The 16,295-nt window shown below is 42.0% G+C and overlaps 1 protein-coding gene across 1 annotated transcript in view; it reads right to left on the bottom strand.

Moving 5' to 3' along the window:
- ULK4 (unc-51 like kinase 4) overlaps positions 1-16,295 on the bottom strand; it is a 206,656-nt gene that overhangs the window by 124,365 nt on the left and 65,996 nt on the right. Inside the window, exons 23-25 of the mRNA XM_063129233.1 lie at positions 14,609-14,742; positions 5,384-5,505; positions 2,658-2,714 (exon numbers count right to left, since the gene is read on the bottom strand). Of these exons, the coding sequence (XP_062985303.1) occupies positions 2,658-2,714; positions 5,384-5,505; positions 14,609-14,742 (313 nt within the window). The remainder of the gene's footprint in view (positions 1-2,657; positions 2,715-5,383; positions 5,506-14,608; positions 14,743-16,295) is intronic.

Genomic DNA, 16,295 nt, shown 5'->3' with positions numbered 1-16,295 from the left:
TAAATAAGATTGGTAATTCATTTAAATTGTAGATCACCTGCTTTTTGTTCATAAAATTTGTTTTAGTGCAGAATGAGCAGGGCAGAAATGAGATACAGATACTATCTTTCTATGCAAAAATATTTTGACTGCAATCTTATATCTCAAGACATTAATCCAAACTCTTAAATAAAAACAGAAGTAATAAAATATTTAGTATACTACAAAGCTTTGCTTTTTTTGTTTTTAGGTGAGCATACAATTTGTTTTAATTATGATTCTAAAAATATTTCCTTTATAGACATTATAGTGTCTCTCCAATTATACAATGTCAAGCTAAAGCATTTATATTTTCCTGGAATTAAAATAGCACAAAAAAGTGAACATGAAGTCCATCCTGTTACCATTAGGAAGTACTGTGGTCTACTTTATAAGGGAATCAGTCACTTTAGCACCCACTATTGAAACGTGCATATTCACCAGATTTTGTTTCAAAGCCAAGATTATGCTCCTAAAATATATACCTATAATTGACAGCAGCTGTCACAGACATGGCAGAAACTAACAATACAATATAGAAGTACTACTTCATTTTAACTGCAGTACTCTGTGGCACATCTGAAATCTTGATGCAGGACTTATTGTTAATATCAAAGCTAGAGTGCAGATGCTGAATGTGACAAATGTCTCAGCTTTCTAGTATATACCTCAGCATTTCATCAAGTATACATAATGTAAATGTTCTGGAAAACAGAAAAAGAGAATATAACACTTGCAGAGTGTATTCTAGTATAGAAAATGTTTCAAGGGAAATATTATAATGAATATTGTGGCATCTTAAAGACTTAAGAAATGTATTATGGCATAAGCTTTTGGGGACACTGTCCACTTCATCAAATGCAGGAAGTGTAAACCTCCAATGGCAGATACATATGCAGATGCTGGGGTGTGTTGCAAGACGGAACTGAAATGCAAAAAAATATATATGTAATTATCATTAACAAAGTGTTGTTGGGTGATAACACAGACACCATTGCAATGGTAAATTGATTAACATATATAAGGTTGAATCCAGGATCTGCCTTCCTGCAGAAGGGCTCTGTCGATAAAATGTCCCTCCATCTGAGTTTTGAGGATCGGGTCATCACTAGAATGATGTATGTTATCACCCAACCATGTTTTGTGTATGGCAACTCTTAAGTTCATTATCACTGCCTATACTTTTTGCATTTCAATTCTCTCTGACAACACAGTTTACATCTCTTCCCACTCCACCAGCATGTGTACAAAAATCTGCCAATTTGAGGTTAATATTTAATGTGTCTGAAGCGGACAGTGTCTGTGAAAGCTTATGCCAGAATAAATTTGTTAGACTTTAAGGTGCCACAAGACTGAGTTGTTTTTGTTACAACAGACTAATGCAACTGCACTTCTGGAAAATGGTAAATACTGATACCAAATAGAAGGTACTAGAAAAGATCTTTCAGTTTTATTCATAATTTTGTCTAAAAAAAGAATTGTATGCTTGTAGTACGTTTCCATACTACAAAATATAGTAATTCTATTATTAGTCAAAATACTTCATAAAAAAAACTAGTCTCTCATTTACATTACTGTGAACTAGGTTAGCCTTAGGTCTTTTGGGACTTGGTATAAGGGGAAGAGAAATTTCTAGGAGATCAACATAGGTTCTATAAAGACTGCACATCTATCAGATAGCACAAAGAAGGATCTGCAAGTATCATTGCCTACAGCCCCACACTGACCACATACAGAGCCAGACCAAAATATTTTGCTGCTTGAGGCAGACAAGGCCCCCACCCCACTCCACTGGTTTTGTAATTGAATCTTACTTGAACACTAGCAAGGACAGCATCCTCCACTTCACTTGAGGACAGAAGGATAGTTTAAGGATAGTTTCTGTGAACCGCCCAGGGAGCTTCGGCTATTGGGCAGTATAAAAATGCAATAAATAAATAAATAAATAAATAAATAAATAAAAGGGGCACAGGGAAGGTTGCATGGCACACAGAGCTCTGTCCTCCAATATTTTGCTTCTGTTCCCTATCCCTGAACATCTGCTGCCTGAGACGCGATCTCATTCTGCGTAATGGTAGGGTTGGCCCTGACTACATAGCTGACAGAAAAAGGAACATAGACTGTTGGGACTGAGTTTAGTAATGTTACAGCCTAAAGATTATCAGATGCCTGATGAATAACAAAAAAGGGCCTAGAGATTATGAAGTTGCTTAAGGAAGAACTGTCACTTGGTCAAGCAGTCTTTGATCAAGCAATCTTTGATCATATGTTGTTCAGTGCAATACAGCAGTATATCTAACAGGTATCATGCAGAATTTAATGCATGGTGGATAAACATTTGCTGCAGTGGCCAAAGCTGCAGAGATTTTAAATATCTGAGTTCATCTGCATCATTGCCTATAGGGGTCCTTATTTTAAAAGGAATTTGATAATATTTCTCATGGGAAAATTATACCATTACTTTTTTTCTTGAGCATGTATGTTGGGGGGGGGAATCCTACATTAACTTATACATACCTAATATATACTAAAAGAAAAATTGCTAAAAAATCACAGGCACTCCATTTTGGATATAGGTGTTCTCAATTAATTGATAAGCATCTATGTTTTTAACACTGTGACTTGAAACTGTTACTTACCAATAAAGTTCCATAGCTGCAAATAAACTCCTCAGTCACAATTTGTGGTCGAAATACCTATGTTCATAGAAGTTTGAAAAAAATAGTAAGTACGTGGAGGATATGGTAAATATACTGTTCCAATGGGCCAGTTCACACATCACAATAAGCCAACCTTAAAAAAATGGTACGGTTGGTTGGTTGGTTGCTCGCTAACCTAGATTATTTCTGAAAGACAATCACGTGCTCTGCAGCTCACCATGGCTTGTTTCTCCCTTAGTTCTCCCAACAGCTCCTGGCACATATACCATGGGCCTTTGTAGAACAATTTCAGCAGCATACCCCTTCTACTTCACTAATAAGCACAAATTTGTGCATATTTATCATTATTTTTGTCATCAGATTTGCACATATTTAGTGTGCATTCTTTACCTTCGAGGAGATTTGTGCAAATATAACTTTACTTATTTATTTATTTTACTTTCGGGGAGATTTAACTTTCACAGTAGTAGTTACAGTGAAACTGCACAAATCTCCCTGAAAGTTTATATAATAAATAAATAAAGTTGCGCAAATTTCCTTGAGTTAAATAAATAAATCCAGTTACTTTTGCCCAAATCTCCCTGAAAAATAGTTAAATACACACAAAACTCCCTGAAGTTGAAAAAATAAATAATTTGCATAAATCTCCCCAAAGGTGAAAAAAATGGTGTCACTGTTTAGGGAGATCTTAAAGTAGAAGAGTAAATTGACTAGTGACATTTCACTAGTCCACAGAGTTGGGATATTGTTAGCAAGTTTGTGAGGAGCATCCAGGCTTTGCGCCACTCTTGCCAGGTGGCTCTGTAGCCCTTTCCAACAACCACGCACAAGCCATCATGCCAGGTTTGCACATCATAACAATTCACTCTGAAACCAAGCCACCCTGAACAACCCAACAACAAGCCATGGAATCTCAATATGGCTTGTGAGTGATTAACAAACCACAGTGAAGATGTTTGATTAGGGATAAACATATAAACTGACAGATAAAAATTACATTTGAGGCCTTTTACTTTAGTGCTGGGGTCCCCCAAATTTTTGGGTTGGTGGCACATTTAGTATTTTGAGAGACTGTCATGGGTGTTCTCACAAAATGGCTGTTATGGAGGGTAGCTTGCCCATTCATAAAATGGCTGCCATGCTCGGCATGGCCAGTCTCAAAATACTCAGTTCCTGAAAAATAAACTGTTGAGACTAAAAGAAAAGTACCTTACCCAGGAATCTAATATAAGTCAGAAGTTGGGCCTGAGCTCCAAAACATAAAACTGTTCTTTTGAACCCAAATAAAGGTGCTTCACTTTGTAGTACGCCAGCCCCCAAGGTATAATTCTTAAGCATAATTTAAATATCTTAAGAAATAAAAAATAAAAATATCTTAAGAAATAAATATCTTAAGAAATAAAATAAAAGTCAGAATGAGTAAGGCACCTGATGGGGGCAGAAGAGTTGGAGATCCCAGGTTTAGAGAAACGGCAAGTGATGAATGGATATGACAGAGATTTCTAAAACTGTGCAAAGGTAGGGAAATAGTGGATATGGGAGTAGTTTTTCAGAATAGACTAATTTAGTACCTCACTCAGCACATCGTGAAACAAAGTAATTTGCTACTACCAAGTGTGGAGGGTAACCAACCTAGACAGCTTTAAAAGAGGATTAGAAAAATCATGAAGGAAGGCTATCAATGGCTATTAGTTGTGATGGCTATATGGTACCACCAAGACTAGACACAGCATGGAGAATAACACTAGGAGAAGGCTATTGCCCGTTTGTCTCACTTAGGGGCTTCTCATAGGCATCTGGTTGGCTACTGTCGGAAGCAGGATACTGGACTAAATAGTTATTTGTTCTGATCCAGCAGGGTTCTTCTTACCTTCTTATATGGTGAGTATGACTTGGTCATATGACAGAAACAGTACTGCCACTTAGATAAGGGCTACAATGTGAAAAGGAGGGGCTCACTTTCTCCGTCTCTATCCTTCACCCAAGTACTGCCAAATTTTTATGAGATTTCCAAGATACAGCCAGCTAGGGGCAAGGGCAGGTGTATACACATGGACATGTCCCTGTCCCCCTCTGCTTACATTTTAATATATCAGTGTCTTGGATGGGGGCTGTGAGGTTTCAAAAGATTATCTCCCCAACTATTTTCTCTGCAACCCTCTTTCAGAGCACTACTGCAGTCAGCATCCTAAGTCACTTAGTCCTTTCCCCTCTTCACATGTTCCAAACCAAGCACTGAGGGAGGGGAGTTAAAAGGGCTCATGTCATGCCAGATCACTGAATGTCTTGTGAAACTAATGTCTTCCTCATTTTCTTCCCGTTCCATAGGACATAGGTAGAGTGTAAGCAAGCTAACAGCAAAATGATCAGAAAAGGAATGGGGTGTGGGGTGGAACTGAATCTACAGCTCTGTAGATCACCACCCATGGTGGTGAGGCAGAGATTGTCCTTGTCTGCTCCACGAACACCTGATGTGGAACTGGGAAGGTCTCGATGAAGGGGAAAACAAGGCATGAAAATATAACATGTTTCATATAGTGTAATAAAGAACTCTGTGACAAAACTGATTGGTTTCAATTAATGATGGTGTATCATAACAATACATGTATGAGGAGGAAAGATTAGGGACTATAACTAAGAGAATGCAACACCCACCCACCCCGAATAACCCAAATTATTCATTTCAGCTGTTTAAGAATTAATACCTGGGATGTCACAAGATGAAGTACTACAGGCATCATTGGAAGGCACCCTTTCAGCTGTTTAGCTTGAATTGTTGATGGATGTTTACGTCCTGATACATTGGCTAAAGCAGAAAGTATGTCACCTACAAAGCAGAGGTTTCATGATATTAGGGATTGAACAGATCAAATTAACACTGCAGTCCTCTGCATACTTACCTGGAAATAACACCCACTTAACACATTGGGGCTTTGATTTCAAGTAAACATACCTACTGTGATCTCAACAAAACGTTTTTACTATGCATTCAGAATAAGAGTTCTAAATCTTAGGGCCACATTCAACACGTCCCTCTGCAGCAAATCAGAATCACTTTTAAAGGGCAGTGTCTGCACACACAGAAAATGTGTGTCCAGGAGCAAATACCTTTTGAGATCAATGAAATAAGGTGTTTGAGTATCATAAAGTATAACTTAGGCTGTGTAAAAATACCAGAACTTTCTTCACTAGCTTGAACATCTTCACAAGCCATTTGACAAGAATACTAATTAACAAATTGAAAATTGGTTTAGTCTTCTGTCTTCACCCTCTCCAATGCTTCAGGTAGACTGTCTGCCTTTAAAATAATAATAATTCTTTTTTGAAGCATAGCATGAATGCTTAATCATTTATATGTTCATTTGGTCTCTTAACTGATTTTTTTTTTTAAAAAAAATGCTCCACAAGGGTGGAGGTGGGGAGTGAGGAGAAAGTGACTTAGGCCTAATCTACACCAAGCAGGATATTGCACCATGAAAGTAGTATATACAAGGCAGGAGCCACACTACTGCTTAATAGTGGTATTGAAGTGCACTGACAACTGTTGGGGCCCATTGACATATACCATATACCACTTGCATAGTGCTATATCCTGCTTGATGTGGCTCCTGCCTTTTATATACCGCTTTCATAGTGCAATATCCTGCTTCATGTAGATTAGGCTTCAGTAATGTAAAATGAGACTATCTATCAGTGCTTTTCATGGCTGGCATCTACAGGTACAAGAAGAGATGGTTTTCCACAAGCTCAATCTTGAAAGGAAGACTACTGTATTTCTTCGATTGTAAGACGCCATCGATTGTAAGACGCACACTAATTTCAGTACCACCAACAGAAAAAAAAAACCTAAGACACACCCGCAATTCTAAGACGCACCCCATTTTTAGAGATGTTTGTATGGGGGAAAAAGTGTGTCTTAGAATTGAAGAAATACGGTATATGTATGTATATATGTGTATACATACAAAGCACAGCAAATTGCCATTCCCAGTGCGCTCAGCATACAAGTTATACATATATCTGTATGTGGCCTAATATGTACAATCAGTTGGGTGTCTAAGCTACTACACTCAAATGGGACTGACTTCCAAACTGATGTACTGATATAAAGGAGAAATATGCTTGAAATCCTGACTGACTGATATGCAGTTTTAAGGCCAGTCCCTGCTAAGGATGTATGAGAATTTCATATTGATTCATATATATTTTTACCAGAAATTTGCCCTGTTTGCATCCTCAAACACAAACACATTTTTTAGGGGAAAGCTTCGACATACCCAAGCTTGTGATGCATACTGTAGAAAATGCACATTGAAAATTCTGATTTTCACACCTGCTCTACAACCTGAATTTCATAATCAAATATTGCAGAACCCAGTTCATTAGCATACCACAAGTCATTAGAAAAGCGCCAGTAAGTACTTGTTAAATATTTTATATATTGAATTCTCAGAGTATTTTTTTTTTCCAAACTACATGCTTAAATTGGTCAAGAATTGGAGCCATATAGCTCAGAGGCAAAGCACATGCTGTGCATGAAAAAGGTTCCAAATGGTATGTCAATTTAAATGGATCAGGTAGCAGATAATAGGAAAAACTTCTGCCTGATACCCTGGAGAGTCACTGCCAATCAAAACAGATGAAACAGAGCTAGATGGATAAATAGTCTGACTTGGTATAAGGCCACTCCCAATATTTTATTTATTTATTTATTTATTTGATTTATACTCAGCCTTTCTACCAAGGAAATAAGAATCAAAACTATAATTAACAATAATAATCTAGCAAGAAGAACCAAAATTATAATTAAAAACTTAAGTTAAAACCATTATAAAACAGCTACATTAAAAGTACAATTAAAAACACAACAAGAGAGAGAAAATAACACACATCCAATTTACCAGGATACATGCCAAAGGCCTGTTTGAATAAAATCGTCTTTGCCTGTCAACAGTAGGACAACAGAGAGGGAGCCAGCCTAGTCTCACTTGGCAGAGCATTCCTGGGTCTGGATGCAGCCACCAAAAAGTCTCTCTCTCAATCCTGCAAAATGTGCCTCCGAGAATGGCAGAACCGAAAGAAGGCCCACCCCAGATGATCTTAAAACCCTATTCCTGATATGACACCAATGAAAAACTAGAGCAGTTTCCTTGGATCTCAAAAAGAAAGATAGAATTACGTGTCATCAGCATATCTGTGCTGCTGAACCCCAAAATTCCAGACAACCTCTGTCAGCTGTTTCATGCATGTGTTATATAGTAGGATGGGACCCAGGGGGATAGGATGGGACCCAGGGGGACAGGATGGGACCTTGGGGGTATCATAGGCCAATGGTCAGTGTGTCGAATAGGAGTTCCTTAGCACCACCTTTCGTCCTCAGGCCTGGACCAAGACAGGTTGTCGCCTGAAGCAGGACCCACTGATTTGCCGCCTGCCCCCACCACCATGGCCTTCTACTGCCAAAGAATAATCCACTCTCTCACCACCGCATGGTGCCTCCTGACCCTGCCAGCCAACCAGCTTACTTTCTCAAGCGCGGCCCCGCATGCTGCCTGTAAGATCTTTCTTCCTTCAGGAGCTGTGCGGCAACTGCACGTCCAGCAAGGAATCACAAAAGTTCCCGGAACTTCTGAGACTACTCACGATTGCCTATGTCAACCTCGCACAGGCACAGCAATGAATCACGAAGCTTTGGGGGGCGGGAGAGTTCTTCAGAACGTTCATCTATTTGTATCAATCATGGGACTGGGATTTCTGGTGTGCCTTTGGGATCTATTACAACTGTGCTTCGCTGATTGCAATGGAGCACAGAACTCCTGCTCTCTGCCACTACGGTGGCCCTAATCTGGATTTAGGGAAATTCTGCACATCCTATTATAAATATTTCTAGTCCTGTTTGCTACCAAAAACTTAGAGCATCTCTCCGCAACACACCACCAACTGAGAAAGAAGTTTACTGACTAGCATTGTTTTAGTTATGTAATACCTCAAAAATACGTTCATTAATTAATTATATCTGTGTCTGAAATTCTAACCCAGTTTAAACTGACAATATGTAAGAAATTTATCTTTTTCACTATTTCAATAAGACAGAATGTTGTTGTAAACCTTCAAAATAATTCATTTTCAATGGTAGCAACCAGTTTAATCCTACAGGCCTAATGTGCTGGCATGGTGACACAAAGGATTGGCTAAAGGTCCGAACCTACACATTATATTAAATGTGCAGTTTGCACATGTGCATCTGTTTCTCCTTTCAAACAAGCAGCCACAGGGAGTAGACATCAGGACTTCGACTGTGGTAAGCAGGACCAGCAGTTTAACCCTTTTCTGCTATGCTATAATCTTGATGAAAAGATCAAGATTGTAGCAATAGCAATTGGGGAGTATTTGCTACCAATGGCAAGTTCATTCCTGTGCCATATAACAAAGAGGGATTTTTGTAGGGACCATGGTGAAGAAGAAAAGAGTTAAACCCCTTTCCCTGCACAACAGGGTCCTGGACATGATCCCATTTGTGATCACCTACCCCACCGCTGTTAATTTAAAAGGGGGAAAAGCAGACCTGCAAGGACCAACTACACATTTAATGTAACAGATAGCTTGGTCCACAATGTAGGTCAAGGGAACAGTTGGTTTCCAATGAAATCTATTTATTTATTTATTTATTTATTTATTTATTTATTACATTTTTATACCGCCCAATAGCCGAAGCTCTCTGGGCGGTTCACAAAAATTAAAATCATCATAAAACAACCAACAAGTTAAAAATACAAATACAAAATACAATATAAAAAGCACAACCAGGATAAAACCACGCAGCAAAATTGATATAAGGTTAAAATACAGAGTTAAAACAGTATAATTTAAATTTAAGTTAAAATTAAGTGTTAAAATACTGAGTGAATAAAAAGGTCTTCAGCTGGCGACGAAAGGAGTACAGTGTAGGCGCCAGGCGGACCTCTCTGGGGAGCTCATTCCACAACCGGGGTGCCACAGCGGAGAAAGCCCTCCTCCTAGTAGCCACCTGCCTCACTTCCTTTGGCAGGGGCTCACGGAGAAGGGCCCCTGTAGATGATCTTAAGGTCCGGGTAGGTACATATGGGAGGAGGCGTTCCTTCAAATAACCTGGCCCCAAACCGTTTAGGGCTTTAAATGTCAATACCAGCACTTTGAATCGGGCCCGGACCTGGACTGGCAGCCAATGAAGTTGTAAAAGGACTGGCGTAATGTGATCTCGCCAGCCAGTCCCTGTTAGTAAACGGGCTGCCCTGTTTTGTACCAGCTGAAGCTTCCGGACCGTTTTCAAAGGCAGCCCCACGTATAACGCATTGCAGTAATCCAAACGAGAGGTTATCAGAGCATGAATAACTGTAGCTAGGCTATCACTGTCCAGATAAGGGCGCAGTTGGTATATCAGCCTAAGCTGATAAAAGGTGCTCTTTGCCACTGAGTTCACCTGTGCCTCAAGTGACAGTTCTGGATCGAAGAGCACCCCCAAACTACGGACCCGATCCTTTAGGGAGAGTGCAACCCCGTCCAGGACAGGGCAAACATCACCTCGCCGGACAAATGAACCACCCGCTAACAGTACCTCCGTCTTGTCTGGATTGAGTCTCAGTTTGTTAGCCCTCATCCAGTCCATTACCGTGCCCAGGCACTGGTTCAGAACAGTCACTGCCTTACCTGGGTTTGATGAAAAGGAAAGGTAGAGCTGGGTGTCATCCGCATATTGATGACACCTCAGTCCACATCTCCGGATAACCTCCCCCAGCGGCTTCATGTATATGTTAAACAGCATAGGGGATAAAATAGAGCCCTGCGGAACCCCATGGCTTAGGAGCCACGGCACAGAGCAATAATCCCCCAGCACCACCTTCTGGAATCGGCCATCCAAGTAGGAGCGGAACCACTGCAACGCAGTACCTCCAACTCCCAGCTCAGACAACCTATCCAGAAGGATACCATGGTCGATGGTATCGAAGGCCGCTGAGAGGTCCAGGAGAACCAACAGGGTCGCACTCCCCCTGTCTCTCTCCCGACAGAGGTCATCCCACAGGGCGACCAAGGCAGTTTCCGTTCCAAAACCAGGCCTGAAACCCGATTGAAATGGATCTAGATAATCCGTTTCATTCAAGAGTGCCTGGAGTTGTCCTGCAACCACCCGCTCAAGCACCTTGCCCAGGAAAGGGATATTAGCCACCGGCCTGTAGTTGTTAACATCTTCCGGGTCCAGATTAGGCTTCTTCAGGAGTGGTCTAATTACCGCCTCTTTTAAAGAGGCCGGCACCACTCCCTCTCTCAAGGAGGCATTTACAACCTCCTGGACCCAGCCGGCGATCCCCTCCTTATTTGATGTAATGAGCCACGAGGGGCAAGGGTCAAGCACACAGGTGGTCGACCGGACTTGGCCAAGCACCTTGTCCACATCCTCGGGCCTCAATAACTGAAACTCATCCAATAAAACTGAGCCGGACGGCGCTCTGAACGCCTCTACTAGTGGTGCTGCATTAAGTGTGGTGTCCAATTCATGACGAATCTGAGCGACTTTATCTTCAAAGTGCCGTGCAAACTCGTCACAGCGTGCTACCGAGGGTTCAACTATCTCACGCCCTGGCCCAGAGTGTAACAGGCCACGAACCACTCGGAAAAGCTCCGCCGGACGACACCGAGAAGACGCAATGCTGGTGGAAAAGAACTGCCTCTTTGCCACCCTCACCGCCACAGAGTAGGCTCGATAGTGAGCTCTAGCCCGTGTTCGATCAGACCCAGCACGAGTTTTCCTCCACCTGCGTTCTAGCCGTCTCCCCTCTTGCTTCATCGCCCTCAGCTCAGATGTATACCAAGGAGCTGACCGGGCTCTGCTCAGAGGGAGAGGACGCTTGGGCGCGATCGTGTCAACCGCCCGAGTCATCTCTGCATTCCACAGAGCGACCTGGGCTTCGACAGGAGCACCGGCCATATCAGCAGGAAAATCCCCCAGAGCCCTCTGGAATCCATCGGAGTCCATTAGCCTCCGGGGGCGGACCATTTTAATAGGCCCCCCACCCTTGCAGAGGGGAAAGGCCGCCGAGAGTCTAAACCTCAGTAGGAAGTGATCCGACCATGACAAGGGGGTAGATGTTAGTTCCCCCACTTCCAGATCACCATCCTCCTGTCCAGTCGAGAAAACCAGATCAAGTGTGTGTCCCTTTGCATGTGTTGGGCCGATGACATGTTGAGACAGCCCCATGGTTGTCATGGCAGCCATGAAGTCCTGAGCCGCTCCGGATACAGCAGCCTCGGCATGGAAGTTGAGATCCCCCAGAACCACCATCCTGGGGGTCCTCAACACCAGGTCCGAGACAACCTCCGTCAGCTCAGGCAGGGAGACTGTTGGGCAGCGGGGTGGACGGTACACCAGCAGAATCCCTAATCTGTCTCGAGTACCCAACACACAGTACAAACACTCCAGACCAGCACTCGACTGAACAGGAAGCCCAGAGAGGGAGATTGTATTCCTATAGACCACGGCAACCCCCCCTCCCCGGCCCTCGAGTCTGTGCTGGTGCTGCACCGAGTACCCAGGAGGGCAGAGCTGGGTGAGAGCAACCCCACCCAGTTCACCCACCCAGGTCTCAGTGATGCATACCAGGTCAGCCCCCTCATCCACAATCAAATCATGGATGAGGGAGATTTTATTCTGGACTGACCTGGCGTTCAGCAGCAGCACCACCAGACCTGAGAGCAAGCTGATATGGCCACCAGGAACTATCCGGTTGGGGTAGGAACCAGAAGAGGGAATAGCTGTCAGGAATCTATCCCCTCTTCTCGAGGCGCAGCCTCTGGCAGGCTGCAGATGTACCTGTTAGGGAGAGGTGGAGCACTCAGTCAGCTGACGCCCAGCAGGTGAGGGGAGAGACTGCAGAGGGAAGCCCCAGCAGTCCCTGTTCTTCTTTCCCCCCCACCAGCCAAACACACCCCACCTTCCCAGCCTCTGGCAGGCTGCAGATGTACCTGTTAGGGAGAGGTGGAGCACTCAGTCAGCTGACGCCCAGCAGGTGAGGGGAGAGACTGCAGAGGGAAGCCCCAGCAGTCCCTGTTCTTCTTTCCCCCCCACCAGCCAAACACACCCCACCTTCCCAGCCTCTGGCAGGCTGCAGATGTACCTGTTAGGGAGAGGTGGAGCACTCAGTCAGCTGACGCCCAGCAGGTGAGGGGAGAGACTGCAGCCATTACATTTCCAATGCTAGGGCCTGCCATGCCATAGCTCCTATGTGGCACTACTAAAAATAGTAGAGGCAGGCAAGGTGCCTCTCTGGCCCCCTTGCGTTGAATTCTATAGACCTTTTTGGTCTACATAACAAACTGCAAAGCAAGCTACACATAAGAGAGAGAACATGGCTGAGAATTGTCTGGAATTTGATGTGATTTTAGCTGAAGTGGCAAAATTCACCATATTTTTAATAAGCATTTTTATAATTGTTTAACCTGGGTTTGAAAAATGTACATCTAAAATGAATTTCTGCTTCTTTAAAAATACTTTAATATTTGTGGTTTACAGCTACATCTACTGGAAGAGGTTGAGATTTCAATGTTGTTTATACTCAAATGAACACCAAAAATACACAGGAAATTAAAAACAGCAATTAAACCAACTTCTAATTTTGTGTTAATTTGATTATTTGGGATGCATGTTACTGACAAACATAAGCAAGAAAGCCTTAACACTTTTTAAAAAGAAAAAAACAGTTTTGGGAGGGAAGAATTGTAGTGGAGAAGCAAAGTATCAGTGTTTAGTCCTCGTCTCCCTCCACAAAAATGTGTTTCCCATCTATGTCATTGAAACTGATCATAAATGATTTTTAAAAATTTGTAACCCAGCCTTTCCTAACATATACCAGAAATGACCTTTTGACATTATTGATAATAGTGTTGTCAATATCCTGCTCTTGTCCTATATATACAGGTTGAGACCAAAACTGTACTCTCAAAATGCATTATTTAATTATGATTCCTTCCATTATTATTCTCTTAATTTCCCTGGCACTTGCTTCCCTTTATGAAACCCTTACTTACATAACAAAAATCCTAAAATAATCTACTATGTTTTCGCATACATTCAACTACTCTTTGAATTTCTATACAAATATCCTGGCTTTTCTCCTCATAAAGAATGGTATTATCAATCCGATTTGCTTAGTACTTTTTTGCCATGCCACACTTGGCATGATCATTTTTAACAAATACAATAATATCCTTATAAACAGCTCAAACAAACACATGTGCATATGTAGAAATGTTTTTCTTATAGGTTGTCAAGATATATAGTTAGTATTATTTAAAAGTGATAAATTACAATGTATACAATACTACACTTCCATTACAACATTTGTCTTTCTTACTGTGACTCATGTCAGATGCCACTGCCATTCCTAGAATATAATCTTATGGAGGAGGAAATCACATTTGCATTTCAGAATTCTCTACAGCACACGTGGGCAACCTTCCACATGGCCTGTCATAAATACCTTTGCCCCTGTTACCCTTGTCCCTGTTTCCCTGTAGAGTTCCCTTAGGCCCACCACTCATCTGTCTGGTGGGCTTCCAGAAGTATGATTGTGCCAGGGAACACTGGGTATGGGGAAAACTCTCTTGGGGAAAGGGGTGCACGTGAGAGAGGAGGGAGCAGGCACCCATGAGAGAGGGCTGACCATGGGAGTGGGTGTGTGTGTGTGAGAGAGAGAGAGAGAGAGAGAGAGAGAGAGAGATGGAGATGTTAAGCTTGGGCATGGCTCCAACCACCAGCCCAGCTCCAAAGGATTAGCCAGACACCAATGTGGCCCACCACCTAAAAAAGGATGCTCACACATTTCCTACAGTGTTTTACAGAAGAATAAATAAAAAGCAAAAGGGGAGGCCCATTTTTAGAGTGAGGCAGGACAGTTTACCTAGAATTTGCGGCAACTCTTGCACAATATGATAGATGAGAAGATTCAGGCATTTTGACAGGTATTCATTGCTGTTTTGCTGCTCTTTTCCTGGTGTGGCCTTCCTGCTGTCTCTTTCAATGTACATCACCAATCTATACAGCAACAAGTGCAAAAGGTTACCTCATATGACAAAAAACTGATACTTCTCTCAAAAGTTGACTCAGACAAGCATTTCCATAAGGCGTGGTTATAAGCCAGATAATATTTATATAATGCTTTAGCAGTTAATGTGTTCGTTCAGAATCATCAGCAACTGAATTCCTAGACAGTAAAAACAGAATAAAAGATGTATGGAGGGGACATCAGCCATAATACCTTGCTTATCTATCTATATAAATAAAAATGTAAATGTTCATTCGAAACAGACGTTATATCTCCGAAAGTTCTTCACCGATTGCTTTGAAATTTTGACACAACGTTGCATTCGAATATGTGAGCGTTGTTATGTAACTATGTTCTATATGGGGACAAAAGTTTGTCTTAAAATCGAAGAAATAGGCCTCCTCAAAACCAGTCCTGCTGATCATTGTGACATCGCCAACCAGTAGGCCAATCCACTGCCTCTGCCTTCTCTCTTATTTGCATGTTCTCTCACAATTGGCTGAGTGAATATAGATGTCACACCTGTGACAGTTACACGTTCTGAAGAAAGGTAACTGCCAGGAGTTTCCGCTAACCTCCTCACCGTAAAAACATCCTTTTTTAGAAACCAAACAATTTGCTTTACTTCATCCAAATAATGCCTCACAGAAGATCACACTTAGGTCGTCGTACTCGCAGAGCGGAAGCACTGCAACGAGAAATTGCTGCTGTTGTTCACTTAGCCGTACATCTAGAAAATGGACAACGCGTTTATTTCACAGCTGCAAATGTGGAAAAAATAGCCCTGAATCCACCGGCTACAACGTTAACTGGTTTCTTCACGTTATGTCAAAATGATGCATTTGCAAAAACACTGCTGCATTCGGAAGTGCCTACGTATTACACATGGAATGCAAGTAGAAAATCATTTCAACGACGCAAACGAGGACAGCGAGTCGACGGACAACCTGGCATATTCAAAGAAACAACGATAGGCAGACTGTACACCATGCATCCCAATCAAGATGAATGCTTCTTTCTTCGCATGCTGTTGGTAAATGTGCCCGGTCCAACGTCTTTCCATCAACTGAGAATTGTCAACGGCGTTACACATGCCACTTTCCGCAGTGCATGTCAAGCTCTGAATTTATTGGAGAACGACCGACACTGGGATGTATGCATTAATGACGCGTGCAACACGTCACATCCAAATCAAATTCTTGCATTGTTTGCAATCATATTGACCGCCTGCTCTCCTTCATCTCCAACAGAGTTATGGGAGAAATATAAATCGGACATGGCTGAAGATATTCTCCGTTGAATACGCAAAGAAAATTCAAATATAAACATGGATTTCACACCAGAAATCTACAACGAAGCGTTGATAATGATTGAAGATTTGTGCTTAGAAATCGCAAACGAAGTTCTCAATCAATTGGGAATGCCATCACCGAATCGAACTGTTGCTGCTTCATTCGATGTAGAATTGCGTCGTGAACAAAATTACAACCAATTATAAGAATCACGATTGGCAGAGTGAATGAGCTATTCTTGCGGCCAAGAA

The sequence above is a fragment of the Elgaria multicarinata genome, chromosome 1 (assembly GCF_023053635.1).
Source record: "Elgaria multicarinata webbii isolate HBS135686 ecotype San Diego chromosome 1, rElgMul1.1.pri, whole genome shotgun sequence".
NCBI lineage: Eukaryota > Metazoa > Chordata > Lepidosauria > Squamata > Anguidae > Elgaria > Elgaria multicarinata.
The sequence above is the reverse complement of the archived record's forward strand: the minus strand, read 5'-3'. Positions and strand labels throughout refer to the sequence as shown.